Raw genomic sequence first — 27,795 nt, 5'->3', positions numbered from 1 at the left:
TTCTTTTGTATAAGATTAAATTGGATACGTGTCTCGTGTCAATTTCCGATACCGTTTTTTATTTACCAGGGTTTATTTTGCAGTTTAATTTCCGATACCGTTTTTTAAAAGGTGAGAAATTAAAATTCTTTATTATAGTCTTGTTCAAGAAACACCGTCTGAGCTCCTAAAATATCGATCCGGTGTGAGCATAGAAAACACGTATAACTAGCACACCAATCATATCTTTTTTTTTTCATTCATTTTTTTTATCCTCATAATTTTAATTTTTTTTTTATCCAAACACAATTTTGAAAATAAAAGAATTTCAATTGAAGTATTTGAAATTCTTAGAATTTTAAATTTCTCCATCCAAACACACTCTTAGGAAATTGTGTAGATTTATCTCTTTTCCTTAATTTAATATTATGCGGTGAGTTTCTTCTTTTCGCTCACCTAAAACAAAGTAAAATCTTCACAAGGTAACTTAAATGATCTCAATGAACACATTTTGTATACTACATGGAGAGAAGAATAATGCAAATGATCATGATGGTACATTGACCTTGCCAAATTCACGAAGGTGGAATATGTTTTCGCTATGGGTTTTTTTTTTTACTTCAAAATTTCTCAGCCTGCCGTAATGTGCAATAGTCAACAGTAAGTGGTTCTCATTGGAAGGATTTAGGGGAATGGATGCTTGTGCATGAAACCTTGCCGTAGCAACTTCTCTTGAAATACAATACAGATAATACTTCTCGACAAGCTGAAATTCAATGTTTTGGGACTATTTTCTTATACTGAACCATGCTTCAAGAGCTGTACAGTAGAAATGAATCCTAAGCCCATGTTTTGCTATAAATTTAAACTGTATCATACAACTATTTCTAATAATCATATACACAGCATTTTCCCTGGCTTGGCTGCTCTTTCCAAGGATTCTTGATAAAATTATTGCAGCTTCAAACAATTTTAAAGTGCAGTGGTTTAATGCTTAAAATTCCAAATACAGTGAATAACCACAGTACCAAAAATTAGTAATAACCACACATAACCAACACAACAATAAAAATTATGATAGCACATGTGGTTATCCAACTTATTCTTGGAATCAAGTTTAAAGCCACCACATTTTAAATTTTTGAAAGTACGTTATTCTACCAAGAATCCCCATCCCTAAATAAAATAAAAACTATTTCTATACCATCTACTTTAACCACATACGGCCCATAAAGAATTATTTACATTTTTCTAAAGAACGAATGATTTAAATTCTTACTTCAACTACATCGCCATCTTTGAGTTTTGTGTTGGGCAGTACTAGCTGTCCATTAATCAAAACCAGCTTTCCCTCCAAACCAACTCTTTGAGCTGCATCAGTAGCAGTGCTACCGGCCTTTAGCCTCAAAATTTCACCATGAGGCCAACATATAATTACCACCTCCCCAAGAGAACCATGAAGATCATAAAGCTTTACATCATGCTTTGTTTGCTTGAAATTTACTTCAGAGCGCAATTGCTCTTCCCAAGAAAGCATTGTTCTCAACAGGTTCACCTAAAAGATAAATTATAAACAGTGTCATGTTTCATAAATCAATCTACTGGAATAACGGGGGGTAATAAAACATCAACTTTCACTTTGCATGGTGGCAGACAAACAATACTCTTATACCCAAATTTTGGCCAACTCCGCAAATTAGACTAACCAATTTCTACCATCTTAGCGGTGTTTTGAAATTTTAAATTTGCAACTATAACCATTACCAAAAATATAAATGATCTGCAACAAAATATATTTGGCTTTGGGTCGAGCAAATTTCAGACAAGTGAATCAACAACTTTTTAGCATGTGAATAGTCAGTGACACTGACCAAATTAAGGGACAAGAAGAATCAAACTTAAAAACTATTCTAATGGAGCGACAATCTAACTAGCATGATATAAAGAAAAAAATGCATCTATAATATTTGAGTGGCAATGGTTTTGAAACAAACACAAAGCTAAACAAAGATAAGCAATTCCCATTTGCACAAAGCATGTAAGAGAGAGATAAGACGGTTTACAAATACCTTGTTATCGATGCCAGCTTCTACAGAAGTTGATGCAACCAAGTCAAATTTTGACCGAGATGTTATCCAGTCCACTTGCCTGCCCTCAAACACAGCAGATACAACAGCCCAATATTCAGATTTTTCTTGCTCAGTAAAATTGATAACCTGGATGAATGTTGGGAGTAGGCGCCCAAATTGGTCTTGCTGCGAATGATGCAAATAATAATATAAAGCTCTTCAGTAGTGGAGTCTGATAATTTGCAAACCCATTATAGGTCTAAGAAATTAGAAAACCAGTAATAAAAGCAGTCAACGTGATTTATAATAGATTAATTTTGATGCATTGTCAATATAAAATGGTTTTACATTGTCATCTAATGATGTGTCACCACTTCACTAAATGAGATTAATAACAAACACAAATTAAATTGTAAATAATATGCTCAAATTTTCCATCTTAAAAAAACAATCATTTTATCCATCATGTGGCATTCATAAAGTCATAGAGACTGACATGAACCATTTATCTTTAAAATGAGAGAAAATGATATAGGATGACATAAATGATGAAAATTTCAAAAAAAATGACAGATTAATATGGATACAGAGAAGTAGCTAGATGTAATCATGACTTTATCTTAGTATTTCAGTACAGGAATATAATGCTAGTTTTAATTTTAAAATATTCACACTCTTCATGTGATTTGAATCTGATTTTTCTTCACCACCCGAGGACATAAAAAATGTTTGCTAATTCAAGTATCCAACCCTTATATATTACTGCTCAATAGCCCAAAAGAATAAGCTCACTTACAAATATTTCCTGGATTACTTAGCACTTAATCAATGTTAAGCCTTCAAATATTGACTTAGCAAAAGACTGCCCAAAATGAGTATAGTTTCTCTAGTAAATACTACATTGCAGAATGCAGATACATTTCCAACACATGCTGATCACTATGAACTAGAATAAAGTTAGTGTGCAAAGGATAAATTTGCAAATCTAAAAAAAATGAAAAAATTTCCTGTGTGTATGTCATTGTGTCTACGCTGCTGATAAACAAAATTAATGAAAACTAAAATGTAGTGTATAATTTTATATTCTCAACTGCTTAGAAAAACATACCTTATGATACATACCATCTCGACACAGTGTGTACTTCTCTAGACAAGTAAACCAATCCCCATGCCCTGGTTCAAACCACCATTCATCAGACACCTGAAACAGGTCAACAGTAAGCAACCGACTAGGTAATTTAAAATTTAAAATACAGTACAAAAGAAAAGATAGCACAACAGCAGGATCTGGATACGGAGAGAGCAATATTGCGTGTAGGAAGCTAGTTGGTAAGCTTAACTATCACATATAGAGATCCATCAAGACATTTCCTTCTCATTAAGTGTAATTATTAGTCAATCCATGTCCTTTCCATAAACCATTCATCATGAGCCATCTATACTCAAGTCACATATCAATATATGTTGATTAAAGCAGCAAACCTTTTTGTAAAGTCGTGCATAAGCTTCCCATCGCTTAATCTGGAAAGATCTTCTGTCAGCTACTGCTTCAGAAGCTGCTAGCCCAAAGCTCACAGCAACTAGCAATTCTCTTTCATCATTCTCTACACTGAAAAGATAATGAACATGGGTGACAATCAGTATGAATAGCTTTATAACATAACATCCATTAGAAATGAAAGTGTTATGTACCTGATGATAACCGCAGCAAGTAAGTGACTTCCTTCTACTCTGAGGACTGGATGTCCAGCCTTCAATGACTTATATTTACTTGATAAAATATCTGAAGAATTTCCTTCCTCTAGATTTTTGGAGAAATAGGAGGATGCTTCAGTTTCAGGTTCATCCATGCTGTCTATGGATAAAAAAGGATTCCCAGTTTCCTTGTAAAGCCAATGTGCAGCAAGTCCATGTTCAGCACACTCATGCATCCTCTATCAAGAAAAATAATAATTGAAAATATCAAGAACTAAAAAATAAACGAGTAACCTCTGCAACACATGTGAAGTAACTTGGCACCTGTGTCCTTATTTGTACTTCTAAAGGTGAGTTGTCAGGACCTTGGACTGCAGTGTGCAAGGACTGCAATTTAAACACGTTAATACAATCACAAGCACAATTCTCAAGACTAGAAGAACAAGATCATTTTAATTTTATGTTGTGAAAAAATGAAAAGGAAAGCCTAACCTGATAGCCACTAGGCTTTGGATTAATGATGTAATCATCAAATTCACCATCTATTGGAGTCCAAAGCCTGTATAGTAAAATGTAAAACATACATATCAATTAAGAGCCATTGTTCAGGGCCAATAGAACGGAAAAACTTGGTTTTGGTAATTTAAAAAATAGGGAAAAACGAATTTTTGGTCAGTGTACTTTCGATCAAACTTGGTTTAGGTCCCCATACTTTTAAATGGATGAAATTCTCTAACTTAAGAAAATATGTGAATTTAGTCCCTCCTCCAACTTCGTGGCAGTCAAAAACCACCACTAAATGTTATGTTTAAAGATGAGAAGGGACGAAATTCACATATTTTCAAAAGTTGGAGGACTAAATTAAACAATTTGAAAGTACAAGGACCAAAATCAAGTTTGACTGAAAGTATAGGGACTAAAAACACATTTTTCCCAAAAAAATTGAAATTAAAAATATACCAATATGTTGCATGCAAAAAATGTCAATTAAGTTTATGTCTATCTTTATACAGTCATTGCATTGAATGACTTGTGTATAGGTTGTAGGATAGAAAAAAGTGAAATTTGATAAAAAAAAAAATACCTGTGTACAATGTCAAGAAGACTATAACAACACCGAACTGCAGGACCGTGTAAAGTTCCATTCTTGTCTCCCACAACTACTCTTAATGCACGTGCATCATATACTTTATCAATGCTTACATCCTTTCGTTTCATCTACACAACACAATCATGACTTTTACTATTCAATTAATTATTACAAAGTGATCTCATAAAATTTAAGATCCCTAGTGTTAACATTGCTCAGTTGGAAAAAAAGCATTTAAGGTTAGCTGGAGAAGAATATAGTAAAATAAAAGGAATATTATAACTAATCATTAGAATCCTCATCAAATTCATTTCCATACACTCATATTGCTTACATTTATTTCAGTCTCAGTTGATACTTGAGACAAAATATTTTGAAAGTAGATGGGCCTAGGAATTACAATGTTCTAGATTGTTATCAGGGATCTTCCTGAATCCATGGATTTACTTAAGATATTACTTCCCCACTTTGTCTATTAACATCAGATATTACTTTCCTCATTTGAACATGGTGCAACACCATATAAGAGGGTTTCTGATTATCCAACCCACTCACTCAAATTCTTATGCAACTGCTAAACTCCTAATTCACTTAAGCATCAGACTGTCTTTACTAGTACACCCTGCATCGCCCATCACCATTGGCGTAGGCAGCAAATGCAAGAGTCACACCAAGAATCCAACATCACAGATTGCAGGTAAGATCATTCATAATATGCAAATCTTTGCCAAAGAGAAATTGATTCAATGTTTTCGTCACATTCACTAACACAAGAAAAAATAAATGAAGACAAACAATGAAAGCCTAGATAGTAGCTTGTGGGGGTAGTTTCGAGGGAGGGGTATCCATTAATGAACATTGCCGACTAAATTGTTAGTAAATCCACAATCCTTCCAACAATATTTCTTGCTGGCACAGTAAAGAAGTGGTTGGTGAGAATAAACTAAGTCCACAAAGATTTACAACCACAAAAAATTTGAAGGGAACCATGGAACTTGTAACAATTTTCTTTTTATGAACAAGGTTTCTAAAATAAACTTTCCACGTATGCATCATTATTCACTAGCATCATGCTCCATTCAAACTATCCTAACCATTCATATAATGTCACACTTCTTCACAATTGTAGAGTGAGTGTAGCTAAAAGCCTAAAACACATACAGACATATATTCTTATTTCAAAGGTCAAACATGAATTTGACAATACCTTGCTGTATAAACTATAGAGGCTTTTTAATCGGCTTGATAATGTAATTTCCATTCCTGGAACATAACTGCAAATAAAGAAGGAAACATTTAAAAACTATAAATTGATTATACCATAGCACTATAGTAGTCAGCAATAGATAGTGTTGCTGATAGAGGAGGAAATAGATGGGAAAAGGTGAATGTTAGAAAATACCCTTGGAAGAGTTAGAGAGCTGTCAGTTGTAGGACAGCTAAAATAACTGTTAGTTAGTTATAACCAATTGTAGTTAGGGGTTGAACAGAAATTTGGAGAGAATAGGAGGGTGATGAGACCTCGAATCCATCAAAGTGTGTAATCCTTGAGTTGTAGCATTCTAAATCGAATAAAACGATTTCCCCTGTTCTAGTCCAGTTCTATCAACTGGTATCAGAGCTCCGATCTTGGAGCGTAGAATCGTTAATGATGACGAAAGCGAATGCAAGAATGAAGACATGCATGAAAGCTATGGAGAAAGCGATGGAGGCTATAAATAGCGTTGGGAGGGGTTAGTTAGGGGTTGAACAGAAATTTGGAGAAAATACGAGGGTGATGAGACCTCGAATCCATCAAAGTGTGTAATCCTTGAGTTGTAGCATTCTAATTCAAATAAAACGATTTCCCTTATTCTGGTCCAGTTCTATCAACTGGTATTAGAGCTTTGATCTTGGAGTGTAGAATCGTTAATGGTGACGAAGGCGAATGCAAGAATGGAGACACGCATGGAAGCTATGGAGAAAGCGATGGAGGAGAATCGTGAAGCAGTGGAATCGCGACTGAGCTCGATCGTAGGGATGACCCAAAGGTTGGCAGCGGCGTGGTAGAAAAAATCTCCTGCGATGAACGTGCACACAATTGACGCGAGCGGAGGAGATGAAGGTACGGCGGCGCACGACGGCAATCGGTGGAGGAATTTAGAATTGCCCATATTTGACGGTGAGGATCCAATGGGCTAGTTGACCAAGATTGAATGATATTTTCGATTACGAGCAGTTAGGGAAAATGACAAGCTGGAAGCAGTGATGATCGCGATGGAGGGGGAAGCTTTGGGTTGGTTCCAATGGTGGGAATCTTGGAATCCAAATCATTCTTGGGATGGGTTCAAGATTGCTGTCACTCAAAGGTTTTAGGCTTCGAGCTTGGGAAATCCTTTTCAAGCGCTGCTAGTACTGCAACAAGAAGAGACAGTGCAGGGATTCATAGGTCAATCTGAGAAGTGCGATGGAATGGTGAAAGGGTTGGAGGAGCCATTTTTGGTGAAAGTGTTTCTCAAGGGTTTAAAGGAAGAGATTAGCACTGAAGTAAGGCTTCATGAGTCAAAGAACTTGATGGAAGCCAAGGTTAAGGCTCGAAGGGTGGAGGATAAGAACAAAATTTTAGCAAAGTTACGCGTGGGTAATGGGAGGGGGAGTAATTTGAAGAAAATTGTTCATTCAGGGCAGAAGGGGGTAAGAGATTGGCAGCCAACAAACAATAAGGTGACTGACCTTCAAAATGTTGTAAAAACAGGGACAAGTGGCTGGAAAGGTAGAAGGATGTTCCACAATTTGTCTCCTGCAGAGGTAAATGAAATGATGAGGAAGGGAGAGTGTTTCACATGCGAGGAGAAGTATAATCATACACGTGTGCAAAAATAGACAGTTTAGATTGATGATTATGGAAGAGGAGGAAGAATGAGATCCTAGGAGCCAGCAAGGGGAGGATAAAGAAGAAGAGATGGGGGAGTCTCACCAATTATCCCTGCATAGTATTGGAGGTTTTACCACCCAAAAATCTCTTAAATTGTGGGGGAAAATTTAGAATAAAAAGGTGATTGTGCTAATTGACTGTGGAACCACTCATAACTTCATATTGCTGAAGTTAGTTAAGGAGCTAAGGTTGGAGGTAACCCCTACAAGCCCATATTCAGTAGAAGTAGGAGATGGAAACAAGGTTAGGTGTCAAGGAGTGTGTAGATCCTTGCCTATTGAATTTCAAGATTTACAATTCACACAAAATTGTTACTTGTTTGAATTAGGTGGTGTGGATTTGGTGTTAGGAATGGAATGACTGGCTGGATTGATGGCCATTGAGGCCAATTTAGAAAAATTGACATTCACAATGCCAGTGCACAATAGAAAATTCATATTGAGAGTTGAACCAGAGTTGATAAAAGCTTCCATTAGCATGAAAATGATCAAGGGGACCATGTTGGAGTCTGACCAAGGGCTTGGTGGAATCAAAAAGGGTGGAAGGAGAAAAGGGTCGGGAAGCAGTTCTTGACCTGGTGGTACAGCTGCTGGCACAATTTGAACAGGTTTTTCAAGAACCTCAAGGGCTACCACCACATCGAGAAAGAGATCATGCTATCACTATCACATCGAGAAAGAGATCATGCTACCACCACATTGAAAAGATGGTAAGAGATATGTTAATTGCTGGAATTATTAGAACTAGTACTAGTCCATATGCTAGTCCAGTTATTTTAGTTAAGAAAAAAGATGGGAGTTGGAGATTTTGTGTAGAGTATAGGGCACTTAACAAAATTACTATGCCAAATAAGTTCCCTATCCCAATTATAGAGGAAATATTGGATGAAATTGGGGGGATGATTGGTTTTCCAAGCTAGATTTGCGTTCTGGGTATCATCAGATTCGAATGAAGGAAGAGGATATCCAGAAAACAACTTTCAAAACTCATGAGGGTCATTATAAATTCTTGGTCATGCCTTTTGGGTTGACTAATGCACCATCCACCTTTCAGGCACTTATGAATGAGGTGCTTCAACCCTTCTTAAAGCAGTTTGCATTAGTATTTTTTTATGATATACATGTATATAGTAGTAGCCTTGAGGACCACCACATGCATTTGAAGGCAATCTTACAAGTTCTGCAGCAACATGAATTGAAGGTGAACAAGAAAAAAATGCAATTTTGGTCAAAATTATTTGGAATATTTTGGGGCATATCATTTCAGGAAAAGGTGTAGAAGTTGACCCTAGTAAATTAGAAGCAATGGCTGAATGGCCTAGACCTAAGGATGCCAAAGGATTAAGAGCATTTTTGGGGTTAACAAGGTATTACAGGAGATTTGTGAAGGATTATGGAAAAACTGCACAGCCATTGAGTGCACTGCTCAAGAAGGATGCATTCCATTGGAGAGAAGAAGCAACTCATGCCTTTGAAGAGTTTAAGGTAGCAATGCGGAAGCTTCCTATTCTGACACTACCAGATTTTTCTAAAAGTTTTATCTTGGAAACCGATGCATCAAGAACTGAACTGGGGGAAATTTTATTGCAGGAAGAGAAACCTTTAGCTTTTTGGAGCAAGGCTCTATCAGACAGGGCTCAGCTCAAGTCAGTATACGAGAGGGAATTGATGGCAATGGTGTTAGCAGTGAAGAAATGGAAGCATTATCTGCTAGGTAAGAAATTTTTAATTAGGACTGATCAAAGGAGTTTGAAGTTCCTAAATGAGCAGAGACTTATGAGTGAAGAACAGTTCAAGTGGGCTACTAAATTGATTGGTTATAATTTTGATATTCAGTACAGACCAAGCAAGGAGAATATAGTGACTGATGCACTATCCAGGCAGTTTTCATTTTCAGCAATTTCGTTGGTGCAAGAGGAGGAATGGGCTGATTGGGAGGAAGAAATACAAGTTGATCCTCAATTATACGGAATTTATCAAGGGATTCTAACTAAAACAGAAGAGAAGCCTGGATATACCATTCATGGAGGTAAACTATACTTCAAGGATAGACTAGTTTTGTCAAGAAATTCCACTAGAATCCCTATACTTTTGAAAGAATTGCATGATTCCCCTTTGGGAGGACATTCAGGGTTTTTTTGAACCTTCAAGAGGGTGGCTAATGTGATGTTTTGGCAATGAATGAAGAAAACTATAGGGGACTATGTTGCTGCATGTGAAATCTGTCAGAGAAATAAGGCCAGTACATTAGCTCTTGCAGGGTTGCTGCAGCCCCTACCTATTCCAACTAAGGTAAGGAATGATATTTCAATGGATTTCATTGGAGGTTTACCAAAGGCTCAAGGATAGTGGATAGGCTAACTAAGTATGCTCATTTTTTTTGTATTAAGTCATCCTTATACAGCTAAGGAAGTAGCTGAGTTATTCATTAAAGAAGTGGTGAGACTGCATGGGTTCCCAGGCTCAATAGTATCTGACAGAGACAAACTTTTTATGAGCCTCTTTTGGAAGGAGTTGTTCAATAAAGAAAACACTCAATTGAAGATGAGTACTGCCTATCATCCTCAAACAGATGGGCAAATAGAAGTAGCTAATTGATGCTTAGAAGCGTATTTGAGGTGTTTAACTAGAACCAAACCAAAACAGTGGCCTAAACACTTGGCCTGGGCTGAATTCTGGTTCAATACAAATTTTAATATCTCTGCCAAGATGTCTCCTTTTAAAGTTTTGTATGCACAGGAACCTCCACTGTTAGTTAAAGGAGCTGACATTCCTTCCAAATTGGAAGAGGTAAATTAATTGAGTAAGGACAGGGATGAATTATTGCAGGAACTAAGGAACAATCTGCTCAAGACTCAAGATCAGATGAGAAGATTTGCAAACAAGCATAGAAGGGAGCTAATCCTGCAGGCAAGAGACTGGGTCTTTCTGAAACTACAACCTTATAGAATGAAGTCTCTAGCAAGAAAGCCAAATGAGAAGCTGAGTCCACGATTTTATGGACCCTACAAGGTGGTACAAAGAATTGGGGAGGTCGCTTATAAACTGGAACTTCTAGAAGGAAGCAAGATACATCCGGTGTTTCATATATCCTTGCTCAAGAAAGCAGTTAAGCCCACTTGTTCCCCTCAACCATTACCAACAGCCCTGAATGAAAATTGGGAACTACAGGTCCAACCAGAGAAGGTCATGCAAAGCAAAATTTCAGAAGACGGCAGAAAGGAGGTTCTTATCAAATGGCAAGATTTACCCCACCATGAAGATAACTGGGAACTTGCTGATGAAATACAAACTGTTTTTCCTCAATTTGACCTTGAGGACAAGGTCCATCTTGGGGGGGGTATTGATAGAGGGGGAAATAGATGGTGAAAGGTGTATGTTAGAAAATACCCTTGAAAGAGTTAGAGAGCTGTCGGTTGTAGAACAGCTAAGATAACTGTTTGTTAGCTATAACCAATTGCAGTTAGATAAGAGGCTATAATTAGCTTTGAGATGGATTAGTTAGGGGTTGAACAAAAATTTGGAGAGAATAGGAGGGTGATGAGACCTCGAATCCATCAGAGTGTGTAATCCTCAAGTTGTAGCATTCTAATTCGAATAAAACGATTTCCCCTGTTCTGGTCCAGTTCTATCAGTTGTGTAAAACACAAAAATATAGTTCAGCATGCATTTGTCATGGACAATATCGAATGTAAAAGTGGTAAAAAAGAACATACGAAGATGATATAATCATTTCTCGCTCAAGTGCTTCCTCGCAAATTACCATTGTTGCCAAAGCTAGCCCAGCCTCTTGAACAACCTTTGGTTTTTTGCATGTCTCTAGATTATTCCCAATACTACTGAGATAGTTAGCCCGTTTTCTCCGATCCAACAATATATCAAATGGGACTACAGCTTCCAAAAGATCCTGGAAAGTAAAATTAAAAAAGTGATGTAATTACAATGAAAAAATTGTTCTCACCCTTTCCCAAGACTTAAAGATGTAATATTGACTCACTGCCTCAATAATTACTCACAACTGTCAATCATGAATATCTCAGACAACAGGACAAGGGTTACCAAAGAGTTGTCACTTCAGATAGCCACCAAAATTATCTTTAGAAATTTTTTCGCAACCACCAAATTCTTGGAACCAAATTTATTTAATGTTAAGGAAAAAAAAAGTGTTTTATCAGGCTTCTTTCTAACTTAAAATTTACTTCTTTTTTATTGAGCCGCATACAGGATATTAAGATCAAGTCAAGGTGGCTGGCAGTAACTTGGAGTATTTGGCAGAAGAGGAATAAGATTATATTCTCTAACGACTCCTTCGACGCCAACAAAGTGATCGACGACGCAGCTTTTCTATTGTGGACATGGTTATCCAACTTGGAGAAGGACTTCTCACTACCTTTCAATCAGTGGTCTAGTAACATTAGAGAAGGGTTTTTGTATTAATATTGAAAAGATACTTACATTAGTAACATTTCCTACCATGCTGTAGCCTGCTTGGTTCCTTCATAGACTCTATTTAGTCTGTTTTGGAACCATTTGCACGGCCATCTACCTATATGTATTTCAGTACCTCTGGTACTCTTTAATATATATATAAATACCTATCTTTGCTGATAAAAAAAAAAAAAGAACAAGTCAAGGTAACATCACTTTTGTAAAATAGGATAAAATATAGAGGGATAGTAGACTGAAACTGTGTGTCAAAGTACACAGCGGATGCTTGTTTATATAGACAAGTAGTATTGATTACATATAATTAGAGGATATTCAGTTTCCTCTAAATCAGATATCATATCCTATTACATCATTATACATTAAATTCCTAATTCTCAACAACTTTATAGTTCACATGCTTTCTGGACTCACTTTAGTAGAAAACATTTGGAGCATCTTTATGTAAAAAAGACAAAAATATATTAACAAACAGTATAGTTATTTACTCCTTCATATTTCCTACCCAGGCACGAAACAAGCATTTTGGTGTAAATTATTACGGTTGCAATAAGCACCAGTATAACCCAGAAAGCAACCACCGAAGGAAACAATGCATCAGAATTTAATCAAATCTCATGATCATAAATACAAACAAGTAGAATGAAGTATTGAACCCTTGCACTTAAAAATTCTTACCTTCCTATTTACATCCTCATTGAATGTCAAGGATCCATTGCAGAAAGCAGTTGAACTGTTCTCGTCCAAATGTATCAAGTTGCCTTTTATTGATAATCTTCTCGGGTTTCCTGTTCTGCTAGTAGGACTCCACATGGAAGCAAGATCAGCTCGCATCTTTTGAAATATTTGAGGCTGGTATCAAGGTACAAATAGAACACAGATGTTTAAGTGCCAATAATTATAATAATGCCAAAGTTATGCCATCTTGATAGTGCTAATTTTATTGCTGTTTATATCCAGAAGCAGGAATTTAATACTTTAACTTCTTATGATCATCCACTTTCATGCTTAAAAATATGAGATATAATAATGAAGGTCCAGAAAATACTTCAAATTATATTTTCAACACTTGAAAGTTTAAGTTATGCACAAAAAGCTTTAAAGTAATTTAGGACAAGATAGTCTTTTGGGTCTTTCTTTGGTGCACAGCACAAAATTCCTTTGAGGTGAGCAGATGTTCATAGGGATTGGATACCTTCACTGTACCAATATTTTCATCTGTTTGTTGTGTGTCTACTTTTCTTACAGCATTACATCAATATAATTGATCACTCTCAAAGCAAAAGAAACCAAGAAACTATTAGAAGACCTGCAGAACAGCAAAGCATAAATCTTCCAGTTCAGCTTTCAATGCCCACAGACCCAATCTTGAAGCAAGTGAACACCAAATGATTAAGGTCTCCTCTGCAACAGCTTGAGCTTTTTGCAATGGCAGGGCATAACTGCAAAGAGAGATTGTCACCCAATAAAATGACCCATGCAACATACCTAAAACTTATAATCTGTTTAGCCAAAAAGTCAAAAAGCACAGTATGAATTTAATTTGTTGGTTAAAGGTGGCTTCTATAGCAAGGAAGTAAAGATTCACTACCAAAAACCATGAACGATTGAGAAAGCTATAAGATCAAAATAATTTTTCCTTCATCTTCAGAGAATAACAGATCTGAATTAAAGGACCAAAACAGGGAAAATAAAGAAGACCAGCAATAATTGGGTGTAAAGGGAAAAAAATTAAGAAGCTCATAGTAAGTACATTGTTCTCATGTTGTGAAGACGATCTGCAAGCTTGATGAGCACAACACGTGGATCATCAACCATTCCCAAAAGCATCACTCGTAAATTACTTGCCTAGCAGATTAAGAATGTAGCATATCAGAAAAACTCTCTGCTGCTAGTTCCACCACCAATATATCATGTTTTACAAATCTCAGAATGGTCATTTTTTAATATTATCTTGACCAACCACCAGATGCATTATATTCACAGATACAAAAAGTTGTTGCACAAACCTGTTTTGTGGAAGCTTAGTTTCATAAAATTTAACAGACTGCATAAAATTAACCCAACCTCAATCTTCTATAAGGAAAAGTATAGAATATCCATAATACAGAAAGAAGATGATGTGATACATTTTTATCTTCCCATATTAATCTTCGTATTGCTTAAACTGTGTTATTGTATTAGGCAGGCATTCTTTTCAGTATATTTTGTTACTGATTTTTAACATGATACCAAAGTATACTTAAAAATCGAAGTAGCTAATTGATACATATGCCAAATGCAAATTATGTACCTCTTCTTGGCCAAGGACACCCTGGTTTACACTTACCCTCCGATTTCTGCGTAATAGCTGCAAAAGATAATGTGGTTATTATATAATAGAGTAATAAAAGAAAACAGTGATACTTTCCAGAGTTGTTGGGAGAATTGAGTTTCAAGCATCTAATGTACAAATATGATGAAACAGCAGAATATGCCACTAATGATGCAATAGTTATGAGATAAATGCTAGAGATTAACATTCCTAAAAACTCAAGGTATTAGGTGCATACTTGTATTGAAATTTATTTCAATCATGAAAAATGGGCCAACTAGGTAATAAAGGCTTTAATACCATGTCATGGACCAATACAAGCCAAAAGCTTAAGAATAAGTTTGTAAGATGAATGCATACAAATGTTTCCGTATCTTTATTTCAGTCAAGGTGTGTAGCGAATTGAATTCTAGCAACTACCAAGCAAACTATAATGTGCCTCCCAATATATATGTGTGCGTGCGTGTGTCTGAGACATTCTCTATTCTTTATTATCATACCTGATTAATATAGCTTAACCTTGAAACACTGGCTACCAACTTGACCACATCATCCCCAAACTCTGCCTCAATGTCCCGCAGACTTTGGCAAGTGTCGTCAACCACATCATGTAAAATACCAGCCACAACAGTGTCAACAGCCTGAAACAGAGTATCAAGATCACAAGCAAACAAAAAGTTGAATAGAAACATGTTTTTGATATGTGATGCATTAAGCTTAAAAATGCAGAAGACAATAGTAGCATAAAAGTTAGCGTGTTACATAAGTGTCAGTTCAGAGTAGTAAAGATTCAGTTTAGCTGTCTCAGTGAATTCAAAGGTTAAATCTGGTATGAAGCAAAATCAATATTTTCATATAATTTTCAATAAATTTTCAATCAATTTAGAAATTGAGATGTGTAAAAAAACATATGCAAGGCTTAGTGGAAACAGCAGACAAATTGAAAATATTTCCCCAGAAAAAATATATCATATATTACCCAACAGTTTAAATATCAAAACTAAAATTATGGATAGTTAAAATAAATGATACTGATACATATCATTATAATTAATAATTATGTCAAGTTTAGTGTTTCACTAATATGTTTCTTCAGAATTGCTTAGATTCATAAAAGAAGACCCTCCACCAGTCCACCATATGTTTGTTAAAATTTATGGTGAAAGCACTAATTTGTGTTCTGATTAATATGAAACTGCTGAGTAAATTGGTGAGGAAGGGTGGGGGAGGGATATTCCAAGATGCTGAAAATTTTGAAAATGAACAATCTTTGTGTCATGGAGTGCAGGAGGAAAAGGAGTCAGTCAATGCCTTGTTTGTTTTCCAGAAGGTAAAAGAAATATACAACACATAACAAATTCAGTCACTTTTAACTGTAGCATTACTAGCTAGTCAGAGGAGTTCATACTCGTTTACCACTTGATGGAACCAATGCAGCCAAAATTCTTCCTGTGTGGATACAATGTGTTAAATAAGGGTCTCCTGTCTTCCGCATTTGGCCACGGTGTGCTTTCCTTGCAAAAGCTATAGCCTTCTGTACCTGCCTTCACACATAAGGTGTTTTAATGATGTAACAAGAGAACATACAAGTCCTATCACAAGTAGAGATATTAATATTAAACCTTTGCATCGTCAAATATAGGGTAGCCAGTAACATCTACTCCATCCAGCATCACAGTACCTGCATGTTAAATTTTGTTAACATAGGACATATGGAAGATGATAAATTTTGTTAATAAGAAAACTCACGAGTAGACCAGCCCTGTCACGTAATGACAGAAGCAGCAACAGAAAATTTCAAACGCATACAAAGAACTACCAATTGCATATCACATTTAATGTCAGCATTATTTGATGATACAACTTGATGCTCCACCTCAAGCATGTTTTGTTAATTGTTACAAATGAAAAACCCAAAACGGAAAAAGAAACACATCATCATACAATACGTATTCAATATGACGATATGACTCTTCTAAAAATATGAAAGTAGGATACATATCTAGATATGTATAAAAATTCATAGAATATACATAGTATATAATTAAAATTCTGCAAATTCAAATTGATAACATGAACTTTGGACATTACTAAAAACAAAATAAAAATTTCAAATCATTACCATCATAAATCACTCCCTATTTCTAGAAATAGGAATAGTATCAATTCCTTCTTCAACGTGATCCATAAAGAAAATAGTCTCCATTTGTGTTTTAATTTGGATACACTAAACAAAAACAAGTATCGGGTGCTTCATAGGACACTATCTACAGAAGAAGTCTTCAATTCGCAATGAAAATAAATCATAAGCGCTTGAGCGAGCTTTCATGTGGCATCAGAAATCATGTGTCAGTATATATATTAGCAACCTCTAAAAAATAAAAAAAAAGAGAGAGAGAGAAGAGGCAGAAGAAACCTGGTTGTTCCTGCAGTTTGGGCCAAAGGAAATCAACCTTGGTGGAAAGACAAGCGCCAGAAGCAATTGCGAAGGCGGTGACGGCGACCTGTGTGATGGCGGAGGAGACGGCGCTGTGTGCGGAAGCAGCTTTGGCGGCGGCGATGACATTATCGGAGGTGAGAAGAGTGGGAGCAGCGATTTGGTCAAGCAAACAGCGAAATCGAGAACGGTAAGGTTTGAAGGATCGGAATCTGCGAAGAAATGGAGACTTGTTCTGAGCTGCTAACATTGTAGAACGTTGGCATGAGAGCACGCTCATGCTCATAGTGAAGTGAATAAGAATGGCTGGCAGAGGCAGTTATTTGTTATTTTCTCGGGAAATGAGTGGTTGGAAGAGAATAAGCTCAAGGAAGAAAGGAGTCTATGTATGGCTGATTTTCTCATTGAGATCTTATTTTGTCCTATTCTGGTGGATAGGACTCTAGAAGATAAACAATGTTGTTTTGTTGCCTTGCGGGATTTTTTGAAAGACATTGACACTTTGGTTGTGAGAAAAAAATGAGAGGAAGTGAGAGTAAATAAATAAATAAAAGTTGAGAAAAATAGAAATTGTTTGGTTGAAGATAAAAATGAAAATAAAGGTGCGAAAAGCAAGTATGATAGCGGCAATGTCCAACTATCTCAAAAATAGTCTGTGATGTAGACGTCAATCTTCTTGCAGGCTTTGAGTCCAACTTAACATCACTACTTACTTATCAAGGCAACCAAATGAATGACCACTAGTGCCATTAGTGTCACTGTTACCAGCACAATGTGAATATGTTTTCGGTGATTCTTGGGCTAATGCGATCTAAAACAATAATTGTTAAGTTGAGATTATGGATTAGGTCTATGACCATCCAGAAATTTCTCAAATGTTTCTGAATTTAAATATCATGAATAATATGACTGATTAAAAGTAAAATTATAAATATTATTGGGATAAATATGTTTTAATTTAATCATATCATATTATCATTAACGACATGAGATCTTCAACAAAACCATCGTCAGGACAGCATCCACCATTCTACCAAGTACCAACACTAACAGTCCAAGTCATCCAATTGATTGTACCACCTTTCTTTTTCTACAATTAATAATGATCCATGTGTCCATGCCTCCCCACGAATTTTGGAAGGGAGAGAATGAGGATAAAGACAAGAGAGAGGAAATGGGGACACACTTCAGGACCATTTTACCTAGTATTTAAAATTTTAAATGTAGATCATTTTTTTTTTTTTTACTGGGAGTTTGGGAGCTCATTCCAACTAAACCAACTAACCATAGAAATTAACCCCAACTGAACCCAACCAACAAAATCTCTGTCACTAGGAACGGAGGCAAAGATGTATGATATAAAGGGGCTAAATAAAAAAATCTCATAAGAAAATTCAAACACTTTTGTTTTTAAAAAAATAAGTTTTAATTACTATAAAAAACATATAAAAATTAAAACATAAATGTTTTGAAAGACTAAAACTTAGAACTATCATATTATCTTGTCCAGTAAACATGGACCGGAAAAAGATAGAATAAATTACACTAACTTTTTCTAAGATTTTGCCAAATTTTCTCTTGATATTTCCCATTTTTTTATTTCTACATTTATCCTGGTAATTGTTTTAAATATATTACTCTAGTTTCCCTACATATGGTACTAATATTTTTTAATTACTTGAAAAATATTATAGTGTGTACCATTATGTAAATGCTAAAATAAAAAGAGGTTGCACGTAATCTCCAAAATTCTCAGAGGGAGTTTTTTTTTTCCCTCAATAAATTAAGGTAAATAATCCCATCTTATTACATTTGTTTTTTGTCACCAAATGAGTCCTTAACAGCTAATCCAAAGACTTATAACACTTTTCGTAGTGAATTTTGTAGAAACACCGTATGATTCATTAAAATACAACAAATATGAGAAGAAAAACAAAAAAAATAATTTCCTCGGGAGAAAACAAAACAGGAAAAAAGTAATGGAATCAATGGAAAATGGAACATAACAGTGAAGGGAAGGGAAGAAGCAATAATTAAGAATTAAGAATGAATTAACACGCAAGTATGAGCGGGTCAGTGGGGGAACAAGTTCTTTCTTTTATTATTGTGAAAGAGATGGTGGCCCCGCAAATTGAAAGGAAAATGACTGAGCAGTTGCAGCAGGGGTGATTGATGATGATGATGATGATGATGGGTCTTGCGCGATCTAATCTGAATATGAAGCAGCGATTGTTGAGACTTTGTTACTATTGGGTCTCTCTGATTCCGCAACTATTGCGTCTCCTCCAAATGCTTTGCTTCAAATTCAACCACTTTCCTTGGAATCGGAAAGGCAACACCATTACTCTCCCTCAAACCTTTTCTCTTCCCTCTCCGCTTCCCCAATGGCCTCAAGGTTAGTTATTTCCCAACACACCCTTCTTCAAACTCTAACTATTTCATTTTTACTTACATTGCCTTTCATCAAATCCTTATTCTTTTAGGAAATTAATTAATTGTTTGCCTATGATATATTATGTACCCAAAAACCCGTCTTCCATTCCCACCATGTGCAAAATTCTCTTGCGCTAGCGACAACCATGCATCTTGATCGGGATTAGTCTCTGATCCAGCGGGTTAGGGGAAATGCAGACAAAACTTAGATGTCGTTTAGTGTTTTTAATGTTGTTCTTCAATTAGAATTGAATTTCACAACGGGAAATGTGTTGACTTTAATATTAACATTTACCATGGATTATTGAGATGGTCACGGTGAAACTTCAATTCTGATTGGAGAATAACACAAAAAAGTATGTAAGGAACTGTACCCAAGTTTTGTGAATATGATGAACTATACAATATTAGAACATTTTTTCCTAACTTGTGTCTCTAAATTAGTGATTAATCCATGTTTTTGATTTTGTGTATGTGATTACAGGACAAGGTTTTGCTTCTGGAATTGTAAACCTTGGGGAGATAGAAGTGTGCAAGGTCACTGGGTTTGAGTTTGTTTGGAACAGCAACATTGGAAAGCCTGTTGCTTTCTATAAACCTGTGCGAATACCAGATGGGTTCCGTATCCTTGGACACTATTGTCAGCCCAGTGACAAGCCGTTACGGGGTTTTGTGCTTGGTGTTAGGGAAGTGGAAACTGCTTCATCTGAGACAAGCAACTGTCACACGTTACCAGCCTTGAAGAATCCCCTTGACTATATGTTGGTATGGTGTTCCAATGCAGGAAGTAAGGAATTGCCAATTGGTTCTGCTTACTTTTGGGTGCCCCAGCTTCCTGAAGGTTACAGTGCCCTTGGCTATTTGGTTACTAATGTGCCCGACAAGCCCAATTTGGATGAAATGATTTGTGTTCGTGCTGACCTCACTGATAAATGTGAACCTTACCGGTTAATGCTTGACGCTGCTCCTGTAACTCCAGAGTTTCCATTTCAGGTGTGGAATTTGAGACCTCGTGACCGTGGCATGCTGGGGGAAGGAGTTTCAGTAGGGACTTTTTTCTGCACTAGTTGTTGGAACAAGGGAGAAGAGCTACCTGTTGTGTGCTTGAAGAACCTAAATCCTGTGCTACCAGCAATGCCACGCCTCCACCAAATACATGCACTTATAGAGCACTATGGGCCTACTGTTTTCTTTCATCCCGAGGAAGCTTACTTGCCTTCTTCTGTTGATTGGTTTTTCAATAATGGGGCCTTGTTGTACCGAAAGGGCGTGTCCACGGGAGAGACCATTGATGCAGCCGGCTCAAATTTGCCAGGTGGGGGAAGAAATGACGGGGAGTTTTGGATAGATTTGCCAAGTGATGATAGAAGGGATTTTGTCAAGCATGGGGACTTGAAGAGTGCTAAGCTTTATGTTCATGTGAAGGCTGCTCTTGGTGGAACTTTTACTGATGTTGCTATGTGGGTGTTTTGCCCTTTCAATGGACCCTCCACTCTGAAAATTGGAATTACAAGTAGGGCTTTTAGTAAGGTTGGAGAGCATGTTGGTGACTGGGAGCATTTTACACTTCGTATATGCAACTTTACTGGAGAATTGTGGAGTATATATTTCTCACAGCACAGTGGTGGAAAATGGGTGGATGCCTATGAATTGGAGTATATTGATGGCAATAAAGCTGTTGTCTACTCATCCAAAAATGGACATGCAAGCTACCCCCACCCTGGAACATATCTCCAAGGGTCTTCAAAACTTGGGATTGGCATTAGGAATGATGCTACTCGTAGTCATTTGTATGTGGATTCTAGCATTCAATACGAGCTTGTTGCAGCCGAGTATCTAGGAGATGTTGTCAGAGAGCCTCAATGGTTGCAATTTATGAGAGAGTGGGGTCCAAAAATTGTTTATGATTCAAAAACTGAGCTGGATAAGATAATGAATGCTCTTCCTCGCGGGCTTCGAAATGCATTTGGTAACTTGATTAAAAAGCTTCCGGTAGAGCTGTATGGTGAGGAAGGTCCTACAGGGCCAAAAGAGAAAAATAACTGGATAGGAGATGAAAGATGGTGAATTTATATATATGATACTTCATACTTATACATATACATATCACACCAATTGGTCAAATCAGCAAGTTCTTTTTCTAGGCCAGAAATTTTGTAATAATAATATGTTGTAAATTCATAGTGTGAGAAAAGTTATATGCTTGTATTATAGTTTTGGGTGGTGCTTATGTTATTGTTTATTGGTTTTTGGAAAAGGGAGCAAGGTCAGACTTAGGATTTGTTGTCTGGGAATTAGTGTATTACATGAGAGTTCTTGTACTGTGTCTTGTGTCCCAGTGTGATTTGTTATCCATGCCAAAAATAATTTTGCAGGAGTGTAAATGATTCAATGAAAGTTCTTCCACTCTTTGCCTTTCGTCCAAGCCAAAAGAACACTGCTTATTAAATGGATGCTTTAACCAACTGAGCTACAAGAGCTGTTTATTGATAAGATTATGACTATTAATATATTTCAAAACCTAGGTTTGATATAGGTAGCCCCCGACCATCCAATCAGTATATCAAACGTATTAGACAAGAAAAAATTTCTCAGGAAAAAGACTAAGATTCTTTTATGAAGTTATTTTTAAAAAATAAAAAATTATTTTGGTATTCTAAAAATACACTAAATGTTATTAAATTGATTCCTACACCCCAAAAAAAATGATTCACTATAATAAATACATCAAAATGATTCCTTAGCATTAGGTGACTAAACTAATGGATTCATTATTAGAGGACTAAATTATTGATACCTATATCTTTCGGTGGCCAAATTATACGTTTTTGGTAGGTGGCCGACAAAACTAAGAAAAAAAAAAAGTCCAGAAGGAGGCGAATCCAGTACAGAGAAGTTGAAACCAGTGTGGCCTGGTACTTGTATGCAAAAATAATTTTAGATTTACTTTCAACCAAGAATTAATTTTAAAGTAGTATTGCATAAAAAATATTATTTATTTAAAAAAATAATTTTAAATTAAGGAAACTTGAATTCTTTTACTTATGGCAATTGTAAATGACAATTCATGATACTTGATATTTATTTGGTAATTTAATACTAAAAAGCTTATTCAATTTAAGGACAATATTATAAAAGTAACGTTACCTTTAATCTGATTTAAATTTGCCCTTTGATAGATTATCCCTAAATAAAATCTTTCCTTTCGTTTTTATCCTTATCAAATAGCCTAAAAAGTAAAATATTATTTTACTTTCTACTCTTACTTTTCTTTTACTTTGTTTCCTTTTCCTTTTTTTTTTTTTTTTTTTTTTAAGAATCCTTTTACATTCTTTCCTTCATAAACGAAACATAACTTTCTTAACAATTAACATTGAGAAGTCAAGTTCGACGACTTGAATTATTGTCATAAAAAAAATTGCAAAATCAGTATAAGTATTATATCTTAACCTTTCACGTCAGTAGAACCTTATCTAAAGCCGGACCATAAAACTAATGTATTAGATTAGTAAATATTTGTATAAGAACATATCTTGTAGGAAAAATCACTTTGGAAGAGATAATGATACCATTTGATAACTTCACAAGCTTAATTTATATGACATCAAATAACCGCCATTGTTTGGGACGCTACAGCCACGCACAATAAAGGGAAAAAAAGAGCAGGATAGGGTAAATCATGAGAAAATGAACCAAAAGATACATATTCACAATCAGGGGCATCAATATACCAATAGAATTCGTGAGTCTCAAATTCATTTTCATTCATCATGCCCAAACTTCTATACACTGCAAAGTCATATCTAAGCACCTTGAAAGTCAAAGCATCTATATAATTCATCAGCTGTAGAGGTAACGAAATGTAACTCAAAAAATTTGATTACTTTTTTACAACATCCTTGAATGAAACTGGCCAAACCCTGCACGTTCCTCAATGACAAAATACCTGCATTATACAATACCCATAATTATGGAAAGATAAACATGAAGGTAACTCATGAACATCGAACAGTAAGATAGTTCAAACCTAGATTAGAAGGATGAGGTTCCTATTGAAGAGTATCCAGCAGCTTTTCTTTCCTTCAGTGTTGAAGCCAACCAGTCCAGGCCCTCATAAAGACCATCTCCCTTGAGTGCACAAGTGCCATGTATGTGCCATTTTCTATTCTTTAGATCAAAGAGACCTAGTCCTTCACATACTTCCATTGGCGTCATCGCCCCTCTCTACAAAAGAAAAAGGAAATATCAACAATTATAACCAAACTAGAGCACAAGGCAAACCTCAGATTGTTTGTGGAGATTATTTTTTCAAGAGGAAAAGTCTGTTATATTACAGGATATTAATAATTAATAACTTTATATAGCACATAATAAACCAGCAGAGAACAAAACAATTCCAAAAGTTCATATTTGCCACCTGCTAGGTACACATTTCTTGCAAAAACATTTTATCAATTCCAGAAGTTAACTTCAGCTATCAACTTGGTACATATCTAGCAAAATATTTCCAACCTGATCATTCCCCATTAAACGATCAATCTGTGTAGGTTAATAATTCGTGACTGTGCAGGGGCAAACACAAGCCTGCAATTTATCCAATTATCATTATCCTCTCATAATAGAGGAAGAAGAACAAAAATGGCTCCATATACTAATCCAAAACATGTTGAATTCTATACCATTATATGAGATGAAACTAGAAGTGTTGGTTATATGTGAATGGCACAAATTTGTCTAAATCTTTCATTAAGGAATACCGATATCAATTGGCATTAAGGAGAAGACAGGTTGGGTGGACAGAGTCAGACGCTTTGAAGAATGGTTCTGGAGGGCTATTTGGAGTATGGATGAAGAGAAGAAGGCTTTAAGACCTTATGGTTTACTTCTGGTTATCTTTAGAGTTGTTGTCTTATGTCTCAACAGATGGAGTTTTACTTTTTCCATTTGCTGAAATTTAATCATGAAGAACAGGACCAGCATGGACCATATTTCTGACCAGTTGTTCTAAAGAGGCTTTGATACCATAATCCTAAGAGTTCTATGATCCTAAAAACTAATGTTGTTAAGTGCAAACTAACCCATGAAAAGTTTTATATTCTAACACAAGATTTAAAATAGCAGTAATAACAATTCAGAGACATTCTAACTAATTTCATATGATTTTCATTATTTCAATGAATTGAGTAATATAAAACCAAAATGTAATATGTATCATATCCAAATTTCTGACATCCTCTTGGTATATTCAGTAAACAATGTCAACCAATTACATGTTTTGACTCCTATGTGATCTCCAGTCACAGAGATAACCTTAATGTCAGGTCATGCAATTAAGAGAACACATATAAAAAAGTAGCAAACACATACCAGGTCTTGTTTGTTGGCAAACACCAAGATGACACTATTGAGCATAAATGGGTCATTTATGATTGTCTGCAAGTAATCCATGAACCAATTCAAATTTTGTTTGGAATAACACACACACAAACAGATATATGAAAGTGAATTTGATGTTATACCTGAAATTCCTGCTTTGCTTTACCTATTCTCTCACGATCCAAGCTATCAACAACATAAATCTGCATAAATGCACACATCAACAAATATATCAACCTTGCTACCTTGTGCCTGTAGACCTTTCTTTCCAGCCTACTGGACTGATTAATGATATGGAGAAAGAAGGAACTTTTCGAAAAACAACAAGCTCAGCATAACTTTTCTTTCACCGAGATAAAAGGCATGAAAACTAATTCTCACCAGGCCATCTGTGTTGTTAAAATAGTGCCTCCAAAGTGGCCTTAGTTTCTCTTGTCCTCCAACATCCCAAACTGTGAAAATAACATTTTTATACTGAACTTTCTCCACATTGAAACCTGCAAGGCAATATAAATTTATAAACATAGAGAAACAATATGTAGACTCATTTGCAGGCCAAAACTAACAAGCCAGGTCAATACCATATAGACACTTAATAACTATCACTAAAAAACTATTAACATGCTCATCTTTAGAGTTTCACACAAAAATTTGAAAGTGCAGAGCACTTCTGAGCCACGCTAGTCTTGTGACTTTTAGTTCTAACTTTAGTTTCACTAAATTGGTTGAAACTCGAAACACGGTTGCATGTATATGTTTGTGTTAATTCACTTCACCGAAAACCATTGCTAGTACATATTTTTCCCTGTCAATCAAGAGGGGAAATTCTCTTTTCATCACAAGAAACTTATTCCTACAAAAGCCAGCTTACCATAAGAAGGCTTCAAGAGTCATTACAAAGTCAACAAAACAAATATACAAGTCTGCTAATCCTCGAATTTATGCAATGAAAGAAACAAAAACCAAGCAGAAAACATCTTTTGGTTCTCCAGACAGAATAACTTAATTCGTGTTGTCACATGAATGAAGTTGAAAGATGAACAAATATGTTTAAGGATTTTGCACTTTTAAATGAAGACTTAATAAAAAAAAAATAAGACCCACCAATTGTAGGAACAGTGGATAAAACTTCTCCAATGTGAAGCTTGTAAAGTATAGTTGTTTTGCCAGCAGCATCAAGACCAAGCATCACAACCTGAACAAACAGATCAAGGAAATAATAAAATTAATAATAATTGAGTGTAAAAATTAACATTTAACAATCAAGCAGAAAGTTACCCTCATCTCGGTGTTGCCAAAGAAGGTGTCAAATAGCTTCCGAAAAGCTTGACCCATGCCGGTGCCGGTGTCTCTGAGTATCAGACAATTGGAAGATAAAAAATTTGGATTTTGCAAATTGAGCTGAGAATGAAAGAATGAATGAATGAGAGAGATTCTGTCAACTTTGAACAATCAACCAACCTTTGCCTTTTGGCTTCTTCCTTCCTTCCAAGAACTTTCTTCTCCCGGTGTAAGCACCAACAAACAAAAAACAAACAATACTTTGAATTGAATTGAAAGTAGGGTGTTTTGGGTCGGTTTTGACCAAATTCAAAGATTTAACCTACTCAACTTTAATTTGTTGGATCTCACAATTTTTTTTCTAAACTCAACCCAGTGAACCATTTGATTCGGTTCGCACCAACCAGTTACATGTATAAATTTGATTTGTTTAAAACTTCTATTTTAGTGTAATACTCAATCAAAATTATTTCCTACAAACTAATTGTTTACAATAAACTTTGCTAAGATGAGATTTACTACAACCTAGATTTTTTGTGCAACTAGATTTACTAAAATAAATGAATAAAATATGACATTAATATTATAAACATGACACAAAAAATAAACATGAAAAAAGGTAAAATAAATAATAATATACCAAAAGTAATACCAAGTTCTAATACTTGTAGCTCCAGTCCCAACCAATATTTATAATATTTAATGTCAAACCAAGCAACTCAAAAAATTTGATTGATTTTAGTCCATTCAATTTTAACCTAAATATATAAAAGATTCAACTACCTTAAGATGATCAGTTTAAATCAATTCAGGTTTGTGAGTAACTCGTAATCCTTTAAAATTTGAAACAAACACAATAATACACTAAAGCTACAAAAAAATCGTATAATATTACACATTTTTAATTTATACTACCATATATCACATAGACGGAGGATTTACCCTCATGACAGTAATTCTATTCCATCAGCTCAAATAGATTGACTATAATGAAAGATATTCGAGGTTAATACTAAAAGATTTTATATTATTTAGTTATTATAAGGGTGTTTGTTTCACTAAGTTTTCTTACATTCTAAGAAATATTATTTCTAAGAATATAAAATGAAAATTCATTTTTGGATATCTTTAAAAAAAGTTTTTTTACATTTTAATATTTTTGAAAATAATTTAAAGTAATTTAAATAAACAAAAAAGTTACATGTGTATTAGATAATAAGAAAAACGTTTGTTTCACATATTACACTATTTATGAACAATGCAAAACTATGGAGAACTCAAATTCCGGAGATATGGAGATGAAAGTTGAGAATTCATTCTCTAATTCACATGAAACTTTTTTTATTTAAACTATTTTAAATTTTAAAAATTATTCCAGCCATGTTATATTCATGGGAACAACAATCCTAAAAGAAAATTTCATAAAACAAACGTCCCCTTACAATTAACATGATTTTAAATAAATTTTTAAATGTTTAATTTTATATAGATTTTAAAACGATAATTAATTTTATAAGTAAATTATTTAATTTGAAGATCAATTTTTTTACTCATTGGAATAATAACTAGATAGGGAAAAAATTCAATAAAGCTATCCCTTAACTAAATGGTGCTTTCATGCCGATCTCTCAACATAATAGAAATATCATCATAAAAAAGATACATTCCTCCACGCATGCCAGATGTCCAACTTTTGCTCGTAAGAAAATCTATTGTTCCTCCGCTTCCCTATCCACCACAATGCTGAAGCAAAAAGAAATAC

The 27,795-nt window shown here is 35.2% G+C and overlaps 3 protein-coding genes across 9 annotated transcripts; 1 reads left to right on the top strand and 2 right to left on the bottom strand.

Moving 5' to 3' along the window:
• Positions 1 to 746: 746 nt before the first annotated feature.
• On the bottom strand, positions 747 to 17,423 carry LOC100799181 (probable GTP diphosphokinase CRSH, chloroplastic). Of its 5 annotated transcripts, none has more exons than XM_006590386.4 (18): positions 16,923 to 17,419; positions 16,129 to 16,187; positions 15,915 to 16,046; positions 15,007 to 15,147; positions 14,486 to 14,542; positions 13,946 to 14,040; positions 13,502 to 13,634; positions 12,871 to 13,044; positions 11,463 to 11,653; positions 6,041 to 6,107; positions 4,828 to 4,961; positions 4,236 to 4,302; positions 4,068 to 4,130; positions 3,741 to 3,982; positions 3,531 to 3,657; positions 3,157 to 3,249; positions 2,049 to 2,234; positions 747 to 1,534 (listed from the first exon to the last, which is right to left on the bottom strand). In XM_006590386.4, exons 1-18 carry the CDS (start codon positions 17,227 to 17,229, stop codon positions 1,247 to 1,249), a joined length of 2,556 nt encoding a protein of 851 aa, XP_006590449.1. In that variant the 5' UTR covers positions 17,230 to 17,419; the 3' UTR covers positions 747 to 1,246. The 5 variants fall into 5 exon arrangements, with proteins under 5 accessions (XP_006590449.1, XP_006590451.1, XP_014619236.1 ...); XM_006590388.3 differs by having other exon boundaries at positions 15,915 to 16,050; positions 16,923 to 17,005; XM_014763750.3 differs by lacking the exon at positions 14,486 to 14,542 and having other exon boundaries at positions 16,923 to 17,420.
• Positions 17,424 to 18,863: 1,440 nt separating this feature from the next.
• On the top strand, positions 18,864 to 21,773 carry LOC100811439 (uncharacterized). The gene is made up of 2 exons (XM_003538611.5): positions 18,864 to 19,338; positions 19,861 to 21,773. Exons 1-2 carry the CDS (start codon positions 19,116 to 19,118, stop codon positions 21,441 to 21,443), a joined length of 1,806 nt encoding a protein of 601 aa, XP_003538659.2. The 5' UTR covers positions 18,864 to 19,115; the 3' UTR covers positions 21,444 to 21,773.
• Positions 21,774 to 23,056: 1,283 nt separating this feature from the next.
• On the bottom strand, positions 23,057 to 26,428 carry LOC100791271 (ADP-ribosylation factor-like protein). 3 transcript variants are annotated; one of them, NM_001255878.2, is made up of 8 exons: positions 26,214 to 26,426; positions 26,031 to 26,103; positions 25,857 to 25,947; positions 25,134 to 25,249; positions 24,896 to 24,955; positions 24,744 to 24,809; positions 23,404 to 23,600; positions 23,057 to 23,322 (listed from the first exon to the last, which is right to left on the bottom strand). In NM_001255878.2, the coding sequence occupies exons 2-7, from the start codon at positions 26,085 to 26,087 to the stop codon at positions 23,409 to 23,411; spliced, it is 582 nt and encodes a 193-aa protein (NP_001242807.2). In that variant the 5' UTR covers positions 26,088 to 26,103; positions 26,214 to 26,426; the 3' UTR covers positions 23,057 to 23,322; positions 23,404 to 23,408. The 3 variants fall into 3 exon arrangements, with proteins under 3 accessions (NP_001242807.2, XP_040862346.1, XP_014618990.1); XM_014763504.3 differs by lacking the exon at positions 23,057 to 23,322 and adding an exon at positions 23,889 to 23,960 and having other exon boundaries at positions 23,545 to 23,600; positions 26,214 to 26,428; XM_041006412.1 differs by having other exon boundaries at positions 23,061 to 23,322; positions 26,031 to 26,424.
• Positions 26,429 to 27,795: the final 1,367 nt, after the last annotated feature.

The sequence above is a fragment of the Glycine max genome, chromosome 11 (genome assembly GCF_000004515.6).
Source record: "Glycine max cultivar Williams 82 chromosome 11, Glycine_max_v4.0, whole genome shotgun sequence".
In the NCBI taxonomy this organism is placed as follows: domain Eukaryota; kingdom Viridiplantae; phylum Streptophyta; class Magnoliopsida; order Fabales; family Fabaceae; genus Glycine; species Glycine max.
This window is presented reverse-complemented; position numbering and strand designations above follow the sequence as displayed.